This window comes from Oryctolagus cuniculus, chromosome 8, assembly GCF_964237555.1.
Source record: "Oryctolagus cuniculus chromosome 8, mOryCun1.1, whole genome shotgun sequence".
NCBI classification, from domain to species: Eukaryota; Metazoa; Chordata; class Mammalia; order Lagomorpha; family Leporidae; genus Oryctolagus; species Oryctolagus cuniculus.
In genome coordinates this window covers 14,930,536-14,957,478 of record NC_091439.1, presented here as the reverse complement: position 1 = coordinate 14,957,478, position 26,943 = coordinate 14,930,536, and the positions used below count along the sequence as shown (strand labels likewise).

At 39.3% G+C, this 26,943-nt stretch overlaps 1 protein-coding gene across 23 annotated transcripts in view; it reads right to left on the bottom strand.

Annotated features, from left to right (window-relative positions):
* Positions 1 to 26,943, bottom strand: part of IQCM (IQ motif containing M) — a 577,684-nt gene that overhangs the window by 346,190 nt on the left and 204,551 nt on the right. For all 23 annotated transcript variants that reach the window (XM_070047451.1, XM_051819390.2, XM_051819388.2 and 20 more), the window contains one exon: positions 16,456 to 16,544. In XM_070047451.1, coding sequence (XP_069903552.1) covers positions 16,456 to 16,544 — 89 coding nt within the window. The remainder of the gene's footprint in view (positions 1 to 16,455; positions 16,545 to 26,943) is intronic.

Below are 26,943 nucleotides of genomic sequence, written 5' to 3'. Positions count from 1 at the left end.
AAATTATATACCAGTTTTCAAAGAGTTAGTAAGAAAAAAAAGAATATGTACCATATGTTAATGATAATTTTGCATATTGATTACATATATCATAAATATATATTTGATACACTTAAATAAAATGTACATCTAATATTTTCTCTTTACTTTTTTAAAGTGGTCACTAGAAAATTTAAGTTATAAATGTGTCTGCTATTTTATTTCTTTTCTTCATCACTAATCTAAAGATTCCCTCTCGGAGTCCTCCAAGATGGCAGAATTGGGAGGGAGTGCACTGATAGTCCGGGAAAAGATAGTTTAATAAAATATCCCTGTAGTTTCAGGGAAGAGTTTGGGAAAAACCTGCAGAGGAAACTCTTCCAGAACTAGTGGGACACGGTGGACCTACGTGGAGGGCATGGGAGCCCATGGCTCGGGCCCCAGCCACTGAGTCTGCACGCCAGCGCTGGAAAGGGAGGTGAGGTGAAACCTCAGTAGCCCGAGACACTGGCGGGAAAGCGGCAGGAAAAGCCTAGAGAGAACGAGACTTGAAGCTCCAGCAGGCTAACTAGAGGAGAGAAAATAAATAAATAAATAAATAAATGGCACCTGTACAGACATGATTCTCTCTCTCTACTCACCTTACAAAGGCGAGCAAGACAAAGAACAGGTACCATTTTGGACATACGTAAAAGCTGCACCACCTCAGGGCTGCACCCACCCTCAGCCAAAAAGAAAAAACTGACTCTGGTTGGGAGAAATAACAGGAGGTTAAGACCTAGTGAATGTGTGGAGCTTATGTACTGCGACCGTGAAAAAAAAAAAAAAAAAAAAAAAAAAAAAAAAAAAAAACCTGAGGGTGTGTGAGAGAACTCACAGAGTGCCTGAGAAGTGAGAAGGGAGATGCCACAAACTTGGTAACCTTGGCAACCCAGTGGGAGATTGCAGGAGAATCTGACCTTACACTGAGGACTGCACAGATCCTTTGTGTGGTCCTTGGGACAGAGCAGATGAATATTATACCCACAGGGGCCAGCAGTCAGACACTGACTGCCTTCAATGAGAATAGCTCAGCTGTGCAGAATTACTTCCCCTCTGAATAAAAAAAAAAAAAAAAAAAAAAAAAAAAAAAAAAAGAGAGAGAGAGAGAGTGAAGATTTACCATGCCAAACCAGGGTGTGTCACATTTGGCAAACCCTTAACCCCGAAGAGCTGAACAGAGCTCTCTGGCCACACCCATCACAAGCCTCTAAAGATCCACCAAAAGCAGACAGTCCACTTAATCTAGAATCATAGTATAACTACAAAAGCCACCAAAAGAAGAAAAAAAAAAAAGAGGAAGAAGAAACCAAAGAGTATCTCCACAATGCCAAGCAACAAACGCAGAAACAGAGGAAACAAGACATTATGATGCCCCAAATGAACATGACACCCCAATTCAAGATTATGAAGATGAAGAGACAGAAGAAATGAAAGATACGAATTTCAAAAAATTTATGATAAGAACATTCAGAAGTTCTCAAAAACAAATTCTTGAACTACAGAAATCCTTACTGGAAGTACAGGAAATCTCTCTCGTGAAAATGAAATCTAAAGGAGGAATCAAAATGAAATGAAGAAAGTAATAGAATATGAAATTGTGATAGTGAAGAGAAATCAAAATGAAATGAAGAATTCAATAGATCAAATGGCGAACACATTAGAGAGCCTTAAAAAACAGAATGGGTGAAGCAGAAGAGAGAATATCAGACTTAGAAGACAGAGCACAGGAAAGTATACAGTCAAACCAAAGAAAAAAAGAGGAAATTAGAAATCTAAAAAATATTGTTGGGAATCTGCAAGATACTATTAAAAAACCCAACATTCGGGTTCTAGGAGTTCCTAAAGGCATGGAGAGAGAGAAAGGATTAGAAGGCCTTTTTAGTGAGATACTAACAGAGAAATTCCCAGATTTGGAGAAGGACAGAGACATCCAAATACAGGAAGCTCATAGAACCCCTAGTAAACATGACCAAAAGAGATCCTCACCACGACACGTTGTAATCAAACTCATCACAGTGAAACATAAAGAAAAGATTCTAAAATGTGCAAGAGAGAAACATCATATTACTCTTAGAGGATCCCCAATTAGACTCACAGCAGACTTCTCATCAGAAACCCTAGAGGCTAGAAGGGAATGGTGAGATATAGCACAGGTACTAAGAGAGAAAAACTGCCAGCCCAGAATATTATATCCTGCAAAGCTCTCATCTGTGAATGAAAGTAAAATAAAGACCTTCCATAGCAAATAGAAACTGAAAGAATTTGTCACCACTCAACTAGCCCTGCAAAAGATGCTTAAAGATGTGTTATACACAGAAACACAGAAACACAGCCATCAATATGAAAGAAGGTAAAGGAAGAAAACCTCCTAATAAAAGATCACAGGAAGTTCAAAGCATGTATTAAAATATCTTTGGGAAAATGGCAGGGCAAAGTTACTCCTTATCAATAGTCACATTGAATGTTAATGGCCTCAACTCTCCAGTTAAAAGACACAGAAGAGCTGAATGGATTAAGAAACAAAACTCATCTACTTACAAGAAACACATCTTTCCAACAAAGATGCATGCAGACTGAAAGTGAAAGGTTGGAAAAAGATATTCCATGCCAACAGAAACCAAAAAAGAGCTGGCATAGGCATTTTAATATCAAACAAAATAAACTTTAACACAAAAACTGTTAAGAGAGACAAAGAGGGGCACTATATAATGATTAAGGGATCAATTCAACAGGAAGATGTAACTATCAGAAATGTATATGCACCAAATTACAGGGCACCAGTTTATTTAAAAGAACTCTACTAAGAGACTATTGAAACTCAGAAGAGTTTGGCAAAGTAGCAGGATATATAATCAATGCACAAAAATCAACAGCCTTTGTATACACAGGCAATGCCACAATTGGGAAAGAACTTCTAAGTTCAACCCAATTCACAGAAGCAACAAAAAAATGCCTTGGCATAAACTTAACCAAGGATGTTAAAGTTCTCAACGATGATAATTACAAAATCTTAAAGAAAGAAATAGAAGCAAATACCAAAAAATGGAAAAACCTTCCATGCTCATGGATTGGAACAATCAACATCATCAAAATGTCCATTTTCCTAAAAGCAATTTATAGATTCTACACAATACCAATCAAAATACCAAAGACATTCTTCTCAGATCTGGAAAAAAAATGATGCTGAAATTCATATGGAGTCACAGGAGACCTCGAATAGCTAAAGCAATCTTGTACAACAAAAACAAAGCTGGAGGCATCACAATACCAGATTTCAGGACATACTACAGGGCAGTTGTAATCAAAACAGCATGGTACTGGTACAGAAACAGATGGATAGACCAATGGAACAGAATAGAAACACCAGAAATCAATCCAAACATCTACAGCCAACTTATATTTGATCAAGGATCTAAAACCAATCCCTGGAGTAAGGACAGTCTCTTCAAGAAATGGTGCTGGGAAAACTGGATTTCCACGTGCAGAAGCATGAAGCAAGACCCCTACCTTTCACCTTACACAAAAATTCACTCAACATGGATTAAAGACCTAAATCTATGACCTGACACCAGCAAATTATTAGAGAACGTTGGAGAAACCCTGCAAGATATTGACACCGGCAAAGACTTCTTGGAAAAGACCCCAGAGGCACAGGCAGTCAAAGCCAAAATTAACAATTGGGATTGCATCAAATTGAGAAGTTTCTGTACTGCGAAAGAAACAGTCAGGAGAGTGAAGAGACAACCAACAGAATGGGAAAAAATATTTGCAAACTATGCAACAGATAAAGGATTAATAACCAGAATCTACAAAGAGATCAAGAAACTCCACAACATCAAAACCAACAACCCACTTAAGAGATGGGCCAAAGACCTCAATAGACATTTTTCAAAAGAGGAAATCCAAATGGCCAACAGGCACATGAAAAAATGTTCAGGATCACTAGCAATCAGGGAAATGTTAATCAAAACCACAATGAGGTTTCACATCACCCCTGTTAGAATGGCTCACATACAGAAATAAACAACAACAGATGGTGGTGAGGATGCGGGGAAAAAGGGACACTAACCCACTGTTGGTGGGAATGCAAACTGGTCAAGCCACTATGGAAGTCAGTTTGGAGATTTCTCAGAAATCTGAATATAACCATACCATACAACCCAGCCATCCCACTCCTTGGAATTTACCCAAAGGAAATTAAATTGGCAAACAAAAAAGCGGTCTGCACCCTAATGTTTATTGCAGCTCAATTCACAATAGCTAAGACCTGGAATCAACCTAAATGCCCATCAACAGTAGACTGGATAAAGAAATTATGGGATATGTACCTATAGAATAATATACAGCAGTAAAAAAAATGAAATCTTGTCATTTGCAACAAGATGGAGGAATTTGGAAAACATCATGCTGAGTGAAATAAGCCAGTCCCAAAGGGACAAATACAATATGTTCTCCCTTATCAGTGACAAATAACCGTGTACCAAAAAGGAAATCAGTTGAAGTGAAATGGACACTATGAGAAATAGTGACTTGATCAGCCCATGTACTGACTGTTGATGAACAACTTATTACTTTATCCCATTTAGTATTTTTTTTGTTCTACTTAATACTATTGGTTGAACTCTTTAATTCACACACAATTATTCTTAGGTGTTCAAATTTAACTGAAAAGTGATACCTGTTAAGTATAAGAGTGGGAATAAGAGAGGGAGGAGATATACAGTTTGGGAAATGCTCAATCAGAGTTGCCCCAAATGGTAGAGTTAGAAATGTGCCAGGGGATTCCAATTCAATCCCATTAAGTTGGCATGTACCAATGCCATCTCACTAGTCCAAATGATCAGTTTCAGTTCACAATGGATCGTAATGAAAGGATTAAGAGTCAAAGGGGGCCGGTGCTGCAGCTCACTAGGTTAATCCTTCGCCTGCGGTGCCAATACCCCAGGTTCTAGTCCCAGTTTGGGTGCCGGATTCTGTCCCGGTTGCTCCACTTCCAGTCCAGCTCTCTGCTGTGGCCTGGGAGTGCAATGAAGGATGGTCCAAGTGCTTGGGCCCTGCACCTGCATGGGAGACCAGGAGAAGCACCTGGCTCCTTGCTTCGGATCGGCGCAGTAGCAGCCATTTGGGGGATGAACCAATGAAAAAGGAAGACCTTTGTCTCATCTCTCTCTCTCTCTCTGTAACTCTGCCTGTCACACACAAAAAAAAACAGTTAATACCATCAGACTTAAAAAAAAGTTTCAAAGGGATCACATAAACAAGACTAGTGTCTGCTAATACTAACTGAAAGAATTAAAAAGGAGAGAATGATCCAACATGGGAAGCAGGATACACAGCAGACTCACAGAATTGCAGATGTCCTGGCCGGTGCTGCAGCTCACTAGGCTAATCCTCTGCCTGCAGCGCCGGCACCCTGGGTTCTAGTCCAGGTCAGGTTTTCAGATTCTGTCCCGGTTGCTCCTCTTCCAGTCCAGCTCTCTGCTGTGGCCTGGGAAGGCAGTGGAAGATGGCCCAGGACCTTGGGCCTTGAACCCACATGGGACCAGGAGGAAGCACCTTGCTCCTGCTTCGGATCGGTGCAACACACCGGCTTCACAGGCCACTTGGGGGTTGAACCAATGGAAAAAGGAAGACCTTTTTCTCTGTCTTTCTCTCTCTCTCTCTCACTGTCTAACTCTACTTGTCAAAAACAAAATGGCCTATGTCCTAAACAGCACTCTGGCCTCAGAATCAGCCCGTAAGGCTTTCAAATCTGGCTGAAGAGCCCAACAGAGTATTTTAGGCATGGAAAGCCAAGAACACTGGCAAAGAAAAAAAAAAAAAAACACTAAATGAAAGATCTCTGTGAGTGAGATCCCAGTGGAATGAACAGGCCATCAAAGAAGGAGGTGCCTTTCTCTGAAGGGAGGAGAGAACTTCCACTTTGACTATGACCTTGTCTAAATAAGATCAGAGTCAGCGAACTCAGGCAATTCATGACAAGTGCCTAGGGTAATTACTGATGCCATAAACAAGATTGTCAATTGTTAAGTGAACAACAGGAGTAACTGTGCATTTACTCCCCATGTAGGATCTCTGTCCTTAATGTGTTGTACAATGTGAATTAATGCTATAACTAGTACTTAAACAGTAATGTTACACTGGGTGTAATCTGTTTAAATATTTACTTACTTTATACTAAATTGATCTTCTGTATATATAGATAATTGAAAATGAAAATTGATGTGAATGTAATGGGAGAGGGAGCAGGAGATGGGGGGGTTGCAGGTGGGAAGGAAGTTACGGGGGGGAGAGCCACTGTAATACAAAACTGTACTTTGGAAATTGATATTTATTATAAAAATTAAAAGAAAAAAAGATTCCCCCCAATCTTGCTTTAACATCTAAAAATCAATTTTCCACTTATAATTTTAAAATGAGATATGTCAAGACTGTTTTAAATAAGAAAATATCTTTATAATCCATTTATTGACACAATAAATATTTATGGACTACATATTCAATCTCTCTTTAAAAGTCAGAAATTGGCTTTAGTGAAATCAGCCAAACTCTGTTGCTTTTCCTTTTCTTGACACACGCACAATGAGGAAAGAACTGCCTTAATCAACACACATGAATTCTTGTAATAGATTGAAAACTGCTGTACTTATACCCCACAAGTCTCTCACAGATTGTCTTTTAATATCACATCACAGTATTCATTTCCCCCAGCATGAAAAATTTTGATTGTTTAAAATTTAGCACACTAAAATATTTTCTACAATTCCCTAAAGAAGATGAGGCACTATGTGCTTTCAGATAATAAAACACTTGTGTTTTTATTAAATATCTATTAATGTGAGCTGTGGGGAATCATACAAGAAAGGTAGCTTTCTTATTATATTGTTTCACATTGAAAGCACAATGTAAGCTAATTTATAATTTAATATAAAAGCCTACACTCCAAAATTGTGTATGATGAAGTAACCATTTTTATAAACTCGTAAGATTAACGGAATATGTAATTCTAAAATGTATATATAGTAAGCCGGTGCCGCAGCTCACTAGGCTAATCCTCCGCCTTGCGGCGCCGGCACTCCGGGTTCTAGTCCCGGTCGGGGCGCGGATTCTGTCCTGGTTGCCCCTCTTCCAGGCCAGCTCTCTGCTGTGGCCCAGGAGTGCAGTGGAGGATGGCCCAAGTGCTTGGGCCCTGCACCCCATGGGAGACCAGGATAAGCACCTGGCTCCTGCCATTGGATCAGCACAGTGCACCAGCCACAGCGCGCCGGCTGCGGTGGACATTGGAGGGTGAACCAATGGCAAAGGAAGATCTTTTTCTCTGTCTCTCTCTCTCTCTCTCTCACTGTCTACTCTGCCTGTCAAAAAAAAATTAATTAATTAAAAAATTTAAAAATGTATATATAGTAGTAAAAAAACACATTTAGAGTGTGTGGACCAAAATTGGCAAAAAATCAGGCAGATTTATACTATTCTTTGGTTCATAATATAGTATATACCACAAAATACTCACTTTACAAAAAGCTCTTCCTACAATGAATCACTTTGTTTTGTTTTAACATTCCAATTTCATAACCAGAAAACAAGGTCATCATAAATACATATAATAAGACCATCTGAATATCTCTAAAGCAATCGGGTGTAATGAAACAAGAAATGGGAATCAGAAGCCTCCTACTTGTGAGGCTTGAGTTAGTGACAAACTTTCTGATATTTAATTTTTGCACTTGAAAAATGGGAATTAGGAACATATATTTAAGAACCTTGTTATTAGTAAGGAGTGATACAAATTATGCTATCACATTAAAATAAATCTGTTCTATTATATGATTATAAACATCTACCCTTTCATTAATACTTTGAGTAGCCATTATAGCAAAATGTAATAAAAATTAAATATATTAAATTTCAGCTTTTCAAATTCTTTTGGAATCTTGTATAAATGAATAATTAAAATTACACCAATAAATTAAAATATTTATGAGAATATAAATGGTGACTACAGTAGAATGTGGGGAAATAGGTGGCCACAGGATTAAAAGAATATGCAGTGACTACCTGAATGCACATGTGTAAGCTACCACTCACTCTCCACCTGCTGTGACATAATAGATTCCTGCATAAAACAATTCATTTTGAATACTGAAACTTGTTATTTTAGAAAATATATTTCTACTCGGAAAATGGATTGAGAGTAACTCCCACCCCTCTTTCTCCCTTGTGTTGCCTTCAAACACTGTCAGAAGGCAGGAATAAAGAGCATGCTTTTCCTCCTCTGCTGCGGAGCCATCCAAGTGGGGCAGCAAGGCAGGTTAGCTAGAGTGTTTCCTGCACAGGGACTTAGGAGAATTCGCTCACAATCATGGGGGAAAAAGAAAAGAACACTTTATGTCAAACAAATGAAATTAAACCACCATATTCATTTTTTCTAGAATACTCTCTTTTTAATTTTTAATATTTACTTGAAGGCTGGAGGATGGGAGGAGGGTAGAAGGAGAGATTCATTCCCCGAATTGCCTACAACCATCCAGAGCTCTACCAGGCCACAGCTCAGACCCAGGAACTCAATCTGAATCTCCTTCATAAGTGGCAGAGACCCAAGTACTTCAGCCATTATGTTTCTTCCCAGCGTGCACATCAACAGGAAGCTAGAATCAGAAGTGGAATTGGGGGCCAGCCCTGTGGCACAGTGGGTTAAAGCCCTGGCTTGTACCATTCCAAGTCCTGGTTACTCCACTTCCAATCCAGCTCTTTGCTATGGTCTGGGAAGGCAGTAGACCATGGCCCAAGTCTTTGGGCCTGGGCCCCTGCACCAGTGTGTAAAACCCAGAAGAAACTCCTGGCCCCTGGTTCAGATCAGCTCAGATCTGGTCATTGCGGTCATTTGGAGAGTGAACCAGTGGATGGAAGACCCCCCGCCATGATCTACCACTTTCTGTATCTCTTTCAAATAAATAAAATAAATCTAAAAAAATAAAAAGCAGAGTTAGGACTCAAATCCATGCACTCTGATATGATATGTAGTTCCCCAAGTGGTGTCTTAACCACTGCACCAAATGCCCACACCATATTCCTTGTAACTAGAAGACATATTCAAATTTGCATAGCCATAGGTTTTAAAAATATGCAATGGGGACCAAAAAAAAAAAAAAGAAGGAAATAATAACCAAGTTGTTAATCATGGCTATAAGAAGGTGATATTCTCCAAATGTTCTTTAATAATGGTTGTTTGTAATTTTAATAATGGAAAAATAAAGCCTAAAAATGTGCTATTGATCTTAATATAATCTGAATCTAATGAAAAGGGTTTGTTTATTAAAACTATCTTCACAGAAAAACAAATGCATTTATAAGATTTCTTTTTTTATTTCACATCTATCACTCTATGGAATATATTTTTAATAACTTTTTTCACTCTTAAAATTTTCTTTTAAAAATTAATTTTCTGGTAAGGCAGACAGACAGACAGCAAGGGTCTCCCATCTAAAGCATCATTTCCCCAAATGCACTCACACACCTGGGGCTGTACCAGGCTTAAGCCACGATCTAGGAATTTCATCCAGGTCTCCCAAATGGGTGGCTAGGAACCAAGTACTTGAGCCCTCACTCACTGCCTCCCAGGGTATGCAATATCAGGAAGCTGAATCAGGAGCTGAACAGGACTCACATCCAGGCACTCAGATATGGGAAGCAGGCATCCCACACAGCATCTTAACCACTGTGCCAAACGCACACATTTCTATGGGCTACGTATTAAAGGTAACTGCAGTCCTAACAGAAGTGGCACCTACTGAGACAAGACTAATTCACATTAATTAGAAAATAATTCTATATATAAGGAGGTCTCAAAAAGTTCATGGATGTTTTCCACTATCTTTGAATACCACTTTCCATGAATTTTTGAAGTCCCCTCATAAACTCATAGTTGAAAAGCATTCATTATTATGAAATTTACTGAATTACAATCAAATAATATTACAATGTTAAAGAAAGTGCTCAAAGGTGACCAATATGGAGAGGGAATAACAGAACTTCATGAATTGGAAAATAATGTGTATAGCGAAAATTGGCAAAGCGAAATGTAAAAAAAAAATAGTTTATAAACTTTAAGAAAAACTGACCAAACAGAAAGAGCAGGAAAGGAAGAAGAGAATAAAGCAGGCAAGGAGGGAACAATTAATACTGAGAATGAAAAAAGAGACAGCCAGCACTGTGGCATAGTAGCTAAGCTTACCTGTGGCATTGGCATCCCATATGGATGCCAGTTTGTGTACCGAATGCTCCTCTTCTGATCCAGCTTTCCACTAATGGCCTGCAAAAGCAGTGAAAGATGGCCCAAGTGCTTTGGCACCTGCACCCAGATGGGAGACCCGGAAGAAGCTCCTGGCTCCTGGTTTCAGATCAGCCGAGCTCCAGCCATTGTAGCCATTTCGGAAGTGAACCAGCAGATGGAAGACCTTTCTTTCTGTCTCTCCTCTCTCTGACTGTAACTCGGTCTCTCAAGTAAATAAATAAAAACTTAAAAAAACGGACATCAGTACAGATGTTCTATGGACAATTATGGCAACACTTTTGACAATTTGGGCATATCCTTATAAATACAACTTATGAAACAGAAGATAAAAACAGTCTCATTAGTTCTAATTTCATTGAAGATTTAATCTGTAATTTCAAAATTCCATATAAAAAATCTCCATGGGGGTGATTTCATTAGTAATTATCTCCCAACACTTAAGGAAAGACATAGTGTTATCTTACACAAATTCTCCTTGGCAACAGCAAAAGAGGGACTATGTTCCAGCTTACTGTAAAATCTCATCATCTTAATATGAAATTCTGACAGGAACAATATACACAAGGAAAATCAAAGGCCATTTTATCTCAACACAATGAAAAAAAGTCTCAACAGGAGCCAGCATTGTAGTATAGAAAATAAAGCCACCATCTGAAATGGTAGCATCCCATTATGGGTATCAGTTAATGTCTGGCTCCTCTATTTTAAAATAGCATCAAAGACATCAAATGCATAGAAATAACACTTTCAAAAGTATAGGAACCCTATAAATTGTTTTTGAAACAACTTCCAAAAAAAGGAATGTATATTACTCAAATACTTTCTAAATTTTTCTCAATTTTTAATTCATTTGGAGGCAGGTAACTGTAACAAAACATTCAATATTTTTATAAAATAATGATAAAGGGGCCAGCATTGTGGCATAGAAGATAAAGCCACGGCCTGCAGTGCAGGCATCCCATATGGATGCTGGATCAAGTCCCGGCTACTCCACTTGTGATCCAGCTCCCTGCAAATGTACCTAAGAAAGGAAGGGAAATTGCCCAAGTGCTTGGGCAGCTGCAGCCACTTGGGAGACTCAGAGGAAGTTCCTGGCCCAATCATTGTGGCCATTTGGGAGAGTGAATCAGTAGATGGAAGACCTCTCTCTCTGTCTCTTGCTCTCTCCAACTCTACCTTTCAAATAAATGAAATGAGACTTTTAAAAAGTAATAATGAGGGCTGACGCCATGGCTCAATATGCTAATCCTTCGCCTGCGGCGCCAGCACCCGGGGTTCTAGTCCTGGTCGGGGCACCGGATTCTGTCCCAGTTGCTCCTCTTCCAGGCCAGCTCTCTGCTGTAGCCCAGGAGTGCAGTGAAGGATGGCCCAGGTGCTTGGGCCCTGCACCCGCATGGGAGACCAGGAAGAAGCACCTGGTTCCTGATTTCAAATCAGTGTGATGCGCAGGCCGCAGCGCACCGGCCATAGTGGCCATTTGGGGGGTGAACCAATGGAAAAAGGAAGACCTTTCTCTCTGTCTCTCTCTCTCTCACTGTCTACTCTGCATGTCAAAAAAATAAAAAAATTAAAAAAATAAAAAAAAAAGTAATAATGAGGGGTTCCAAGATGGCATAATAGTGACAGGATGGCCTGATTTAAGCTAGGTGAAATTAATATTTAATAAAGGCAGAAAGTACACTCTCGGGGTAAAGCTGCAGGGGAACTGCAGTGGGAGATCCTGTGAAAGTAGCAGAAACGGTCTGGAACGCTGCTGTAAGTCAGCAGACACCCAGCAAAAGACCCACCAGCTTGGATCCAGGGAGCAAGGTGACCACGCCAGCCAACTAGGTGAGAGTGCACCCACAGCACTGCTCATACAACGGGAGGGACAGCTTAGTGAATTGTACCTCGTGGAGTCCCACCTGGATCCCCCAAGACAGCAGGGTGATCACTCACCCAGAGACGAGGGCAAAAAAAAAAAAAAAGCTGTGTGTCTCTCTCCCTACCCTCATCCCTGCTACAACAGAGACCTGAGCCAGTGGTGGGAAGGCTGGTCCCATTTCTGGAAACAGGCAGGTAGCAGCCTCCCCAACACCTGTGTGTGCACCCAGCAATTACTGGCAGCACCCTCTACCCAGTCGACAGAGGCAATCACTACAGTTCAGGAGAAACTGAGTGAAAAGGCCTCCACCATGCCAGTTGCACTCACCCCAAAGCAGGTGGGGAGGGGGATTTATCCCTAAGGAAGGGAGGTGCTGCCTGTGGGCCACTCCTACACACCTAGCACAATTGAGAAGTGAGCCGAGGAGCCAAGGCAGGCAGGTACTTTGCACTCCTGTGAACCACAGACCTAACCAAAGAGAAAAACCTGTGTTCCCCACTGACATCAAATCTCATTGTGAGGACTGAACTTGATCCAGCAGGCTGGAAAACACACAGACAGTGGCTCTATGAACACCTCAGTTTCCTTGCAGACAGAACGGGCTAGCGAGGCAGTGACACCAGCAGCTCTCTCCTCAACCCTGAGAGCCCTGGGAGTGAGACTGAGAAAGCACTGTGGCTGCATGAAAGGAGGCAGAGTGCGGCTATGTTCTGGGCAACCAGAGTGCTTCTCCACACTCTCAGAGCTCCTTGATTGCCTACAGCAGCTCATAGCAGAGGGAACTGTGCTTAAAGGAAAGACTCTACAGGGGGCCAGCGCTGTAGCACAGCGGGTTAAAGCCCTGGGCTGAAGCACCAGCTTTCTGTATGGGCACCGGTTCTAGTCTCAGCTGCTCTTCTTCCAATCCAGCGCTCTGCTATGGCCTGGGATAGCAGTAGAAGATGGCCCAACTGGGAGACCCAGAAGAAGCTCCTGGCTCCTGGCTTTTGATTGGCACAGCTCCAGGAGTTGCAGCCATCTGGGGAGTGAACCAGCAGATAGAAAATCTCTCTCTCTCTGTCTCTACCTCTCTCTGTCTTTCAAATAAATAAAATAAATCTTTAAAAAAAAGACTCCATAGATCATATGAGTGGTTCATATAGTGGTGTGGATGAGTATTGAGCACGCTGGGGACTAACATATGGGCATTCCTCAGCTGGGAGGAGAAGTGGAGTTCACACCAGCAGAGGTGACCATTCGTCTCCATCCAGTGAACCAGAGGAGAGCTACCACACCCAAATTGGGTATTACCCTAGATACTCGCACCATCCTAAAGCACTGAACAGAGATCTCTGGCCACACAGCACACATACATCTTGGTATTCACTGAAAGTATACACGTCCCACTAAGCCACAGAGACACAGATTGAAGATGAAAGCCACCAGACAAAACAAAAATTACAAATGCCTAAAAATAATGGCAAAATTTCAAGAAACATGAAGAGGGAAGACATGATGAGTCCTTCAAAGGAACATTACAACATTTCTACATTAGAATGTGAAGAGATTGAGGAAATGCCAGAAATTGAATTAAAAAAATCAATCATCCAATTACTCAAAGGCAATCAGAAGCAAATCCACTAAAGAAACTAAAGAAAAATAAATATAATATGAATGAAAATTTTTCACATAAAATTAAGATCGAAAAGAGAAATCAATAAAATACTAGAAATGAATATTCAACAGATCAAAAAAAATGCAGTGGAAAGTCTTAACAACAGAGGTGGTGAGGCAGAAGAAAGAATATCCAAGCTATATCAGTTACATTCCGTTATTAAATAGATTTTAGTAACTATTTCAAATGTTTATGGAAACTATATTGTACTGTATACAATAATCAGGTAAAGTCTCTGTTGTCCAGTTTTTCAAGACAACAGCCTCAAAAAATAAAAAATGCATTAAAATATTCACTATTTCTCATCTAAGACAGAAAGTGAGAGCCACATCTAGATTATTCTGCAAATAACATTTACAAATAACTTATACACAGTAAGTTGCTGGTCTTCACACATTTCTAGCCTGGTTTATGAAAATAACTAATATAAATTTTAATAGATTTGTTAAAAATAAAACAAAAACATTACATCTAACAAAGTGGTGATGAAATCTCTAATTTTAATAAAAATATATGTCATTTTAAAGGAAAAAACAATAACTTCCATATAGCATTTGGAAACAATGATTTGTTACAATTTTTTACACTTTAATCATATTTATCTTTCCAGCACTACTTTAAGTTATATGAATATTGAGAGGCCACTGATCACATAAAAGTAATAATCTACCAAACAAATTTGGCTTTAAAGCATAACATTTTACTTATTTGATGGTACTATATCTCTGCAGATGACACATAATCAATGTAAAAAAAGAATTGCAAAAAATTAGCATCCAGGCACAGAGGGGGGAGCATAGGTTAAAACACCTCTTGCAATGACCACATTTCATACTGGAATCCCTGAGTTCAAGTTTCAGCTCTATCTCCAATCCAGTCCCTGCTAATGCACAGCCTGGGAGGCAGCAGGTAATGGCTGAAGTATTTGGGTCCCTGCCACTCGCGGACTTGCAACACACCAGGCAGAAACAGATATACACATGCTTATCAAAGTATACTCCCTTCGGGTGGCTTCTTTTAATTTAACTCATTCATTCATTAAACAAATGTTTAATGCCTATTGTTTGCCAGGCACGTTGATAGCTACGAGGTGTCTTTTAGCTTCCATAAATTTATGGTTCCATTGAAAAATATCTGAGATATTTCAGCAGAACATTTTTCCCTAAATAGAATGGTTAGCAAATCTCACAATTTATTACAGAGATGACTGCCAATTCTGCTCCTTCCACTCACAATTTCACAATAATTTATAGCTATTAATGCAGTTTCTCTCAACAAACATTTTAGAAAGTATACTATCTTTTGTTTAGCACTAAATAAACAAATGTCAAGCTCCTATTTAATAAGCTCCACATACAAGCATAAGGGAAAAGATGACAAATGAATTTCAACATTTAAATGAAAACCATGAGAACTGCTGACCCCTTCAATGAGCAAAGAAGCTTTGCTACAAGATGAATCCTCATTTATCTAAAGTGGATGGTAACTGAGATGGAAGCTTTCCTCAACTCTTTTAGGTCAGTTGAATAAACTCTAAATGTGACAGAATTAGCAGAATTGTAATCTATGGTAGTTAAAAGATGTAGCCCTCAGCTTTCAGACTTATCAGATTTCAAAATTATCTATGAAAACTATTCAGCACCCACACCCTGTGGGAGTCTTTGCCAGCATTTACTTCTGTACACATATATTCAACTCTAGATTCACCTGAGACCCACAGATAGTTCCATTACCCCGGTGTCTCAAATTATCTGATCAAGCCTTAAAAGAATTTAAGCTACAGGTCAATATGACAGTCAAAACTTTAAAACAGATCTATTGTACATCATCAAGATTCTGACATTATATTCACATTTTTAAACATTTTGAAGATTCTGACATTGTACTCCCATATTTTAAACATTTTGGGAAATATTGATTGCATTCATGAAAATGGATTTCATAAAAATAAAATTTGGAGGTCAGCCTCCACTTGATGAATGAATTCCTCCTATAATACTCCAAACAAATAAAAGCTGATAAAAATCTCACAGTGAGATAAAGAACATTTCATGCAAGAGTGCCTTGAGAACCAAAGGAGGACTTTATTCCACACAATGTTCTTTCAAAATCAAAGTATCACTCTACAAGAAATTTTCTTTTAATGACAGCAGAATCCAAAGAACAAGAATAACAAGTTAAAAAGGGGGAAAACTACAAAATTGTTGATTTCAATCAATAGGCGTCTTAGGTCTTAAAGTAGTTCACTGAGTTCCAGAGAGTTTCTCCATCAACCTCAAGGAAATTCAAAGAATCAAATGTCTTCTGAGGAATTTCATGTATTTTTAAAACAGCAATAATTCAACTAAAGAGAATTTTTTTATTTATAAGAATTTATCTTTAAAATATCCTACAACTTTCAATATTCAAACACATTTTTTTTTAAATCCCATCTCTCAAATTCAAATAAGGAGTGAAAATTAGTTAGCAGTTGTCTCCAAAATCTCTTTATCTTTTGAAACAGCATTTGAAATTAAATATAAAGGGAATAACTGTTCAACATCAGCTTTTTGATCTTGCATTTTAAGTGAATGCAAAGTAATGAAATTCACTGGGTTATACTAACATTCATACAGTGAGACTCACCACGTTCTTTCAGAAGTCCCATTGAAGAGGTCCCAGGTGGTAGGGGCAGGCCAAAATAGGCAGGAAGGTCATATAATGATGCCAAAAATCTGTTTCCAAAACATAAAGTTGGATCTCTGAGTGATTCATAGTCTCTGTTTTATAATACAAGGCCTCTAGATGAATGTTAAAGGATTAAGTAGTAATCCCAGAAAGAAAACCACATGCCTGAGGTCAACAAGTACCATATCTGCTCTAATCTCGGAGCCCTGAGGATTAAATATTTCTTATTGGAGGTAAGCAAAATCGCCCCAAATTTTTCTGGTACTAAGTATGGATAACAAATATGAAAATTTACTTGCTGATGGAGTCACATTTGACAAAAATCGGGAAAATGGGGGCCAGCTGTTGTGGCACAGCAGATTAAGCCACCGTCTGTAAACCTAGCATCTCATCTGAGTGCTTATTCAAGTCCGGCTGCTCCACTTCCTATCCAGCTCTCTGCTGATGTGTCTGTGAAAGCAGTGGAAGATGGCCCAAATGCATGGCCCACTGCCACTCTCATAGGAGAGCCAGATAGAATTCCAGACTGCTGGCTTTGGCCTGGTCCAGCCCTGGTGGTTATGGCCATAAAACTGGAGTGAACCAACAGATGGAAGATTTCTCTCCCTGTCTCTCCCTTTCTCTCTGTCACACTGCCATTCAAATAGATAAATATTTTTTTAAAAAATCAGGAAAATAGGGTCCAGCACCATGGCGCACTAGGTTATCTTCCACCTGCGGTGCCAGCACCCCATATGGGCGCCAGTTCTAGTCCCAGCTGCTCCACTTCCAATCCAGCTCTCTGCTATGGCCTGGGAAAACAGTAGAAGATTGCCCTTGTGGAAGACCAGGAAGAAGCACCTGGCTCCTGGCTTCAGATCAGTGCAGCTCTGGCCACTGCAGCCATTTGGGGAGTGACCCAACGAAGGGAAGACCTTTCTCTCTGTCTCTCCCTCTCACTGTCTATAAATCTTTTTAAAAAATCAGGAAAATTAACAAGCGTAGTATCTATTTCTTACCTATTTTACTACAAATGATTTTCATCTTTTCCTAACATGTACTTGGAGAGTTTCAACCATGTCAGCTCAATAAAGAGTCAGGTACAACACAGAAACTTTACAAAGTATAAATAAACATAGGGTCTGGCGTTGTGGTGTGATAGGTTAAGCAGTCCCCTGCAATGCCAGGATCCCATATGGGCAGTGGTTGAGTCCTGGCTGTTGCAATCCAATCCAGCTCCCTGCTAATGCTTCCAGTGAAAGCAATGGAAGATGGCCTAAGTCTTTGGACCCCCTCTACCAACATAGGAGACCTGCAGTAAGCTTCTGAGTCTGCTTCAACCTGGCCCAGCCCTGACCACTGCAGCCATTTGGGGAATGAACCAGTGGATGGAAGATCTCTCTCTCTCTCTCTCTCTCTCTATATATATATATATATATGTATATATCTGTCTATTTCTCCCTCTAACTCTGCCTTTCAAGTAAAAACAAAATAAATCTTAAACAAAAGAAAAGGAAATTAAAAAACCACTGCTAATCTCATCACCCAGTGACCAATGCAAACTCTTGCTTCCTCTAGGTAAGGTACTAGTCTAAGTCATTTATGTATCTTGTATGATTTAAGCATGTAAAATACATAAATAAATACCTGATTAATAAATAAAAAACCCAATAAACATCTAGATTCTATATCTAATACCCCTCTACTCATCTTACAAATGAAGAAACTAAGACACTGAGGAGTTTACTAGTACATAGTTCAGATTATCCTAGCTAGAAAACAGTAGAGCCAGAATTTTAATTCAAGCAATAGGGCTTCAGAAACTATATTACTATTATTGTGGGAGCAAAGGGAAATTTCCCCTCTGCCCTTTGTATGTTTACCAAAATGAAGTGCCAACCTAGAAATTAAATAGGAGAAAAGAGCATGGATTTTTTTAATGTGCAAAAGGCAAAGAATCACAGCATGATGGGATATCAGAGGAGTGTAATTACTCACTAACCCAACATGATTCAGAAATTTATATATCCCTTTTCTATTGGAGAAAGGGAAAATAGGTGACATAGCAATTTTTAGTAGAGTAGTAAATGACTTTTAAGGGAAATTAGTGGACTTGAGGAGTACACAACAATCTGAGACAAAGTCTTTGGGACCACAAAATAGACAATGGATTATAAATTATTCTCTATGGGAACCAATAGAGGACAATGGTGTGACAAAAATGTGTTCAGGTGTGCTGATCAGTTTCAGTCTTTCTTCCTTTGATGTGAATTTGCTTTATCAAAGCAAGGTGAAGGGATCAGAGGTAATTGCTTTAGTAGGTCCAAACTATAAGGGAATTTTGCAGATGGCTTTTCCTTGCACATTGAAGGAAGAAGCAAGACAAGGTTGAAGACCCTTAATTCTAAGCCTGCTTTTAAGACTTTTTAGTTTCCCTTAGTTAAGCCTGCCAAAAACTGTCATATTTGGGCAATATCATTCTCTGAACCCAAACAATATTTTATACTAACTCTGTTCATCAAATTACCATGCATAATATACTCTATTCCTTTTCCATGTTCATGCATATATAAGTGATTACAAACTTTCTAACTTCTTATACTTAACGTTATCATGATATCTTTCTTTGTAAATGTATGAAATGCACATTGTTATTTTGGCCTACTATATAGCAACTCATTGTATGGATTTAACATAGAGATGGTTAATTCACCAATTTCTTTTGCTCGATATTTGGCTTCCATTCCACTTTCTTGTTACATTTTAATTTGTTTTCTTTTTATTTAACACATTTGTACCTATCTATGCAGTAAGTAATATAATTAAATATATGTATGTCATATGTAATGATCAAATCAGGGTAATTAGTACTTCTATCCCTTCAAACATATATTTCTATACATTGGGGACCTTTAGACTCTTCTAGTTATTTTAAAAATAGATAAGAAATTGTTGTAGAATATAGTTACCCTAATGTGCTATAGACACCTAGAACTAATTCCTGTCTAACCATCTTATGATCTCTATTATTTGACCTCTCTCTTTCCCTCTGACATTTTACTCTTCTTAGCCTCCAGTGACCACCAACATACCCTCTTCTCTGAGAGCAATATTTTGGCTTCCATAAATGGTTAAAGAACATGTGGTATTTGTCTTTTCATGCCTGGTCACTTCACTTAGCATGAAGTCCTCCAGTGTCATCTAAGTTACACAAATGAGAGGAACCCCCACCTCCCTCCCTTCCCCCCTCCCTCCCTCCTTTCCTCCTTCTCTTTCTTCCTTCCTTTTAGGGGTATAGACTAGAGATAGAAGGGGGAAGGAGACAGGTAGTGGTGTGTGGAGAGAGCTTCCATCTGCTTGTTCAATTCTCAAATACTGGCAACAGCCAAAGCTAGAAGCAGGAGTTCAATCCAAGTCTCCCACATGGGTAGCAGAAACCCAATTATGCCCACTACTTCTGCCTCCCAAAGTCTCTACTGGCAGGAAGCTGGAGTCAGGAAGAGAAGTAGAGGATCAAACTGAGGCACTGTGATGTGACACACAGGCATCTTCACTATCGGGATAATGCTCACACTCATTCTGGCTGAATGATATTCCATCATACATATATATCACATTTTCTTCAGCCATTCTATCCATTGATGATACTTTGGTTGATTACATACCTAGGTTATTGTGAATACTGCTGATATAAACATAGGAATGCAGGTATTTCATTGATATAATGATTTCATTTTCTACAATATACACTAGTGAGACTGCTAGATCACACAGTAGTTCTATTTCCAGTTTCTGGGTGAATGTCCATACCATTTTTCCATAATGGTTGTACTAATTTCCATTTTTATCAAAAGTGTATAAAAGTTCACTTTCTCTATATCCTCAACAGCATCATGAATTAAAATCTTGGAACATTCATATTTGCATACTTACTTTCTTTTCCTAGTATAAATGCCTAGAAATAGAATTACTGGTTAAAATGTTCTATAAATGTTATGGGGCTGGCATTGCAGACTAGTGGATAAAGCCACCTCCTGTGACAACAGCATCTCATATAGGCATTGGTTTGTGTTCCAGCAGTTCCACTTCTGATCTAGCTCCCTGTTAATGCCTTGAGAAAAGCAGAGGAAGATGGCCCAAGATGGCCCCTGCCACCCAAGTGGGAGACCTGAATGAAGCTCCAGGATCCCAGATAGATTCTGCCTGGTCCAGTCCTGGCCATGGAAGCCATCTGGGGAGTGAACCAGCAGATGTAAGACCTCTGTCTCTAACTCTTTCAAATAAAATAAATCTTTAAAATAAAAATAAAAGTAAAAAATAGTTATATAAATATTACTGTAGCTTTTAGTATTTTAAAGCATTTTTCCTGACAAAAAGAAGAAAGAAACAGGTGGATGAGGGAGGAGATTGTGACTGTCCTATTGAGAGACTTGCATTTGGACTTGACACATAGTATGCACTGAGTAAACAGTAAGTAAATGACTAGCTTGTAAGATTCATTAATTTACCTGTCACTCATGTAGCCAGGCCTATGGGTCTGGACAGAGGACTGAGACATCCTGAAAACAGGATCAAGGTAAATATGAGAGTTTTGAATATGCAGGTGGTTTTGCAAAAAACTACATATGGAATTCTAGAATTAACTAGTTAATTCATATGCCACCACAAATGGGGCCAAGATACACTGACGAAATGTAGTTTAATTTACTTTCTAATATTTGGCCCATAGTTAAGTATTATTTAAATTGAAACTTAGAACTAATGGCAATTTTCCAAAGATTTCCTACGAATTGAAGATTCTGACAGAAGTAGACATTCATGTACTTAAGCAAAACTTTTTAAACAGTAAGGTGAGAATGGCAGAGTTGTTTCAATACAAATGCAAAAAGTCGTGAGAGCTTCTATAATTATTTTATAATATTATAATTCTGTTAATTTGATCAGTGCCACCTAAACAGACATAGTCATGGAACAAAACAGAAACTCTTCACTGACCACGAAACTAGGGAAGGAGGATCAAGCTCACAGGTCTGAATCACAGAAATGCAGTTGTCATATTTTCAAATGCACCAAGTATTATCAACTAAAAATTAGCTCTAGTAAATTAGAGAACCATAAACAACATCTGTTGATGAAAAATTAACATATAGCATGCACCCATACCTATAATTATTTTTATAAAAGGAATAAATGATGATCTTTGAACATAAAATTTAGAAGTACACTGAAGAAGTACACTTTTGTAAACTTAAATTTCACTTTCATTTTCTTACTGCAGTTCAAAAAGAGAAATTTGCAAAGCGGAAGAAATCATACATTTTTCAAACTCACATTTTCATATTTTGCCCTGTGTAATTATTTATTAGACTATAACCTTATGATCTACCTAAAAATAAGGTGCCACCCTAAAAATTAGTGGTTTCCAGGGGTAGTGTTGTGGTTCAGTGGGTTAGATGGCTGCCTGAGACACCAGCATCCCATATGGATGCTGCTTCAAGTCCCGGCCTCCCCATTTCCCATCCAGCTCCCTGCTAATATGCCTGGGAAAGCAGAAGAAAATGGCCCAAGTACTTGGATCACTGCCATCCACATAGGAGACCTGGGATGGAGTTCCAGACTCCTGGATTCAGCCTGACCCTTCCCCAGCTATTGCAGCCATTTGGGGAATGAACCACCAGATCAAAACTCTCTCTCTCTCTCCCTGTCTCTCTCTCTCTCTCTTTCACTCTCATTCCTCCCTCCCTTTCTCTCTCTCCCTCTCCCCATGTAACTCTGCCTTTCAAATAAATAAATAAATAAATATTTAAAAAAAAAAACTAGTACTTTGCAAAGCATCTTTAGGGTAATTGCAAGTAGTTTATACACAACTTGTCTGTCTGATTTGAACAGAAACTTTTATAGGATCTCACAATGCTAATCAGTTCTAGAGCCTATTCCTGCATTGTTAACAAATATCCTAACCGATTCCATTTTCCTCTCTGCTGCTTATGTACTCATTCCTAAGTTTATTGTTATCTGTATTACATGGAGAACTAGATTTAAAAAAAAATTGGTGTGTGATGACTTTTTTAAAATATATTTAAGCACGGGCTTTCAAACACCCTGAGTTACCACATGCCCAAGCACTTACTTGTCTTTCCCCCTGCATTCCCATCACACTTCCAACATTAATGAAATGAAGCTAACTGCTAAGATAGGAAACAAGGAACCACAAAAGCAGCTATAAATAAAGACAGGGCAGCCCCTGTGGATTGAGGTTCAGGCTCTATGTGCCCCAGGCTGTCATTGGAAGTACATGCACTTGCACTTAATTTCAAAGGGCGTTGATCTTCCTCATTAAGCAGAACATGTTTTCATTAAAAATGGGAAGTTTAGGTGTCAAGAGACCTTTACCTTCCACCACTTATAGAAGAAACAATGCTTTGAGAAATACTCAACCCTCCTGAGAAAGACACTATAGAAAAAGATAATATACCTGATCAAATGTATTATTAATGAGTGTGCCACTTGTCTCAAAATCATTATTATTCTTCCTTGGATTACTGACTTCATTTAAATATACTGAAAATGATTTTCAAATGAGTTAATTTTTCTAGTTATAAAAAACTTACTTAAAAGTCTACATTATTCATTTAAATTGGTAAATTAACCACTTTTTTAACAGCTACTACCCTGATAGACAAGCCTGGGCATCAGGATAAACTAGGTAAAGACAGAAATTTTTTAAAACTCATCAACTTCCAACACAGTAGCTTATTTTATTTTATAATGAATACATTCTATTATCATAGAAAAAACCAAACCTACAAAATTAAAGCTATATATAGGGGTCAGCACTGTGGCATAGAGGGTTAAGCCTCTGTTTGTTGTGCCAGAATCCCATATGGGCACCAGTTCATGTCCCAGCTGCTCCACTTCCAATCTAGCTCCCTGTTAATGTGCCTGGGAAAGAAGCAGAAGATGGTCCAAGTACTTGGCTCCCTGCACCCACATGGGAAACCCAGAAGAAGCTCCTGGCTCCTGGCTTTGGCCTGGCTCAGCCCTGACCACTGAGGTCACTGGGGAGCTAACCAGTGGATGGAAGTTTCTCTCTCTCTCTCTCTCTCTCTCACCCTTCCTGTTTCCCTCCTTTCCTCCCTGCTTCTCTCTGTGTATCTCTGCCTCTCAAATAAATAAATAAATCTTAAAAGAATAAAAATAAAAAATAAAGCTATATATATACATCACTCTACCAAATTCAACTGTCATAGTACACTTCAGCCAAGAAAATGATTATCCTGCACGTGAACCTTCCAGTGTTAAGCACAGTTTGCGGCATAAATGCTGGAAGACCTACAATATGCTTTATAGCATGGCAGCATTTTCTCAAACTTCTCATAATAGCTGTGCAGTCACCCAAAAGTTATCATATTAAGAATTAATGTTAACAAGGGAGATCCAGAGGAAGCTCTGGACTCTTGACTTTGCCCTGGCCCAGTCCCAGCCATTGTGGCCATCTGGGGAGTCAACCAGCGAATAGGAGCACTCTCTCACTCACTTGCTCACTTGCTCTCTCCCTTTATTTGTCTCTCCTTATCTCTCCATAACTCTTTTCAAATAAATAAAAAATAAATCTTTAAAAAATAAACAAGCCACTAAAATTTTTTCAGAGTTTAAGACAGCTGAAAAAGGGGATTCTGAATGTTCCCAACACAAAGAAATTATGTTTGAAGTAACAGACATGATAATATGATCCTTATCCATGTATTGAAATATCAAACAAGAGATTCCAAGATGGCTGAACAGGGAAGATAACAGAACAACAGCAGAGTAAGTGCAATTCCAGGGGAGATCTGGAGAAAAATTTGCAATGGAAAGTCCACAGAAAGAAGAGACGCTGTAGAGCAGTGTAAATAGCACAAACACCCTGCAGTGAGCAGGGGCAACACTAGTGACTTCTGCAGCTAAGGACTGGAGTTGTCAGCTTCTGAGAGCAAGATGAGAGCAGTCCCTGTCACTGGTGATACTGTCTAAGGAAGAACCTCGCAGACAACGTTGAAACTGAGTCCAGCCTGGAGCCCAGCAAGGGCTCTATGAAACTAAAACGTGTTTTCTCCCCATATCCCACAAGGGGGCCTGGCAACCAGCTGGGAGAAAGCGCCACCTTAATGACCAACAGAGGCTGCAGCCGCTCTCACACATGCATTTAAGGGATTTTATCACGTGGATATATCAGCGTTCCCCACTGACTTTGAATCTGGACTGAAGGGGTTTGATGGGGGCTGGGAACCCACTTAGGACTTTGAGGTGCTCTCATCTCCCCACGCAATCACAGACTCCCAGGATCAAATTGCCAATGCAGAGAACCCCGAGAGAACTAGCTCTGGAAAGGCCTCTGTTCTCTGCATGGATGGGGCAGGCATCTGGGGCTGAGAGTGTTCCCTGTGACTGTAGGAGCCTTACCTACTGCGACTGTGGGAATTCTGTGACTACATGATAGGCCACAGGACATAGCTGGGTCTCTGGGCAATCACTGTGTATGGACTCAGAAGCTCAGTGTTCTCGGATTTCTTGTGGTGGGTCACTGAATAGGGTTCTGTGCTCACAATAAAGACCACTTAGATCCTCTGTGCAGCTCATGCGCCTGCATAAGGAGGGACTGTACCCGCTGTGGGATGACCTTGGGCAATGATTACCTTGACTGCAAGGAGAAGAGGCTGTGATTAATTCTAGGAAATGTGATCATACCATTCTCCCTGCCGACAATACAGGAGATCTACCACACTCAACTTGGTGCCACCCTGGTTGCTCATGCCACCCTTGATCATTGGCCAGAGTTCCATGGCTCCACCTAGCACATGTAGGTGGATATCCATTGAGAGCAGTCACCACTAATCCACAGAGGCATAGTTCAATAATAAAAGGTATCAGAAGAGAAAAGGAACAAGTGTTTCCACAAAAGCCTAAAAATAAATGCAAAAATACAAGAAACAAGAACAAAGAAGACAAAGTGACTTCCACAAAAGAACACAGCAAAATTTCATTAGAATATGAAAAATGAAGAGATTTACGGAATGTCTGAATATGAATTCAAAAGAATGATAAGATTACTCAGGGACACAGAAAAATAAATTCATGAGATAATGGTATCCATACATGATATGGATGACAACACTTGCAGAAAGATAAAGACACTGAAGACAAATGAAGCTGAAATATTAGAAATGAAGAATTCAGTATGGCAAATAGAAAAACAGTGGAAAGCCACAACCACAGACTTGGTGGGACAGAAGAAAGAATATCCAAGCTATAACACAAATCCTTGGAAATATCATAGACCAAAAAAAAAAAAAGAAGAAGAAAATTAGATGGAAAATGGCATTTGATATTTATGGGATACAATCAAATGAACAAACATATGTGTCTTAGGAGTTCCTGAAGGTATGGAAAGAAAGAAAGAAAGGATTAGAAGGCCTATTTAGCAAAATAACAGCAGAAATTTCCCTAATTTGTGGGAAGAAAGTGGCACCAAGTAGAGGAAGCACATTGAACTCCTATAATAAACATGAACAGAAAAGAACTTAACCATGACACATTGCAGTCAAACTTTCAAAAGTAAAAGATAAAGAAAAGACTCTAAAATGTGCACAAGAGAAATGCCAGATTACCTTCAGAAGATCCCCAATTAAACTAATGGTTGATTTTTTCATCAAAGACCTCTACAATGAAAATTATAAAATATTGAAATAGAAGAAGACACAAAAAGTGGAAAAACTTTCCATGTTCATGGATTGGAAGAATTAATATTGTCAAAATGTCCACACTACTGAAAGCTTTTTACAGATTACATAGGATCCCAATCAAAATACCAAGACATTCTTCTCAGATCTAGATAAAAACTATGCTAAAATTCATATGGAAACAGAAGAGTCCCCAAATATAAAGCAATTTTAAATGACAACAACAACAACAACAATAAAACTGGAGGTATCACAATACTAGACTTCACGACATACTACAGGGGCAGGCGCTGTGGCGTAGTGGGTAAGGCCTCCACCTGTGGTGCTGGCATCCCATATGGGTGCCGGTTCGGGTCCTGGCTGCTCCACTTCCTATCCAGCTCTCTGCTGTGGGGCCTAGGAAAGTATTAGAAGATGGTCCAAGTCTTTAGGCCCCTGAACCCATGCGGGAAACCCAGAGGAAGCTCCTGGCTCCTGGCTTCAGATTTGTGCAGCTTTGTGGCCATCTGGGGAGTGAAACAGCAGATGGAAGACCTCTCTCTCTCTCAGCAGATGGAGGACCTCTCTCTATCTCTGTAGCTCTACCTTTCAAATAAATTGAATGAGTCTTAAAAAAAAAAAAAAAGTATGGTACTGGCACCAAAAATAGACATGTAGACCACTGGAAAAGAACAGAAACCCCAGAAATCAATCTATACTGCTACAACCAACTAATCTTTGACAAACAGGCTGAGATCAATCCCTGGAT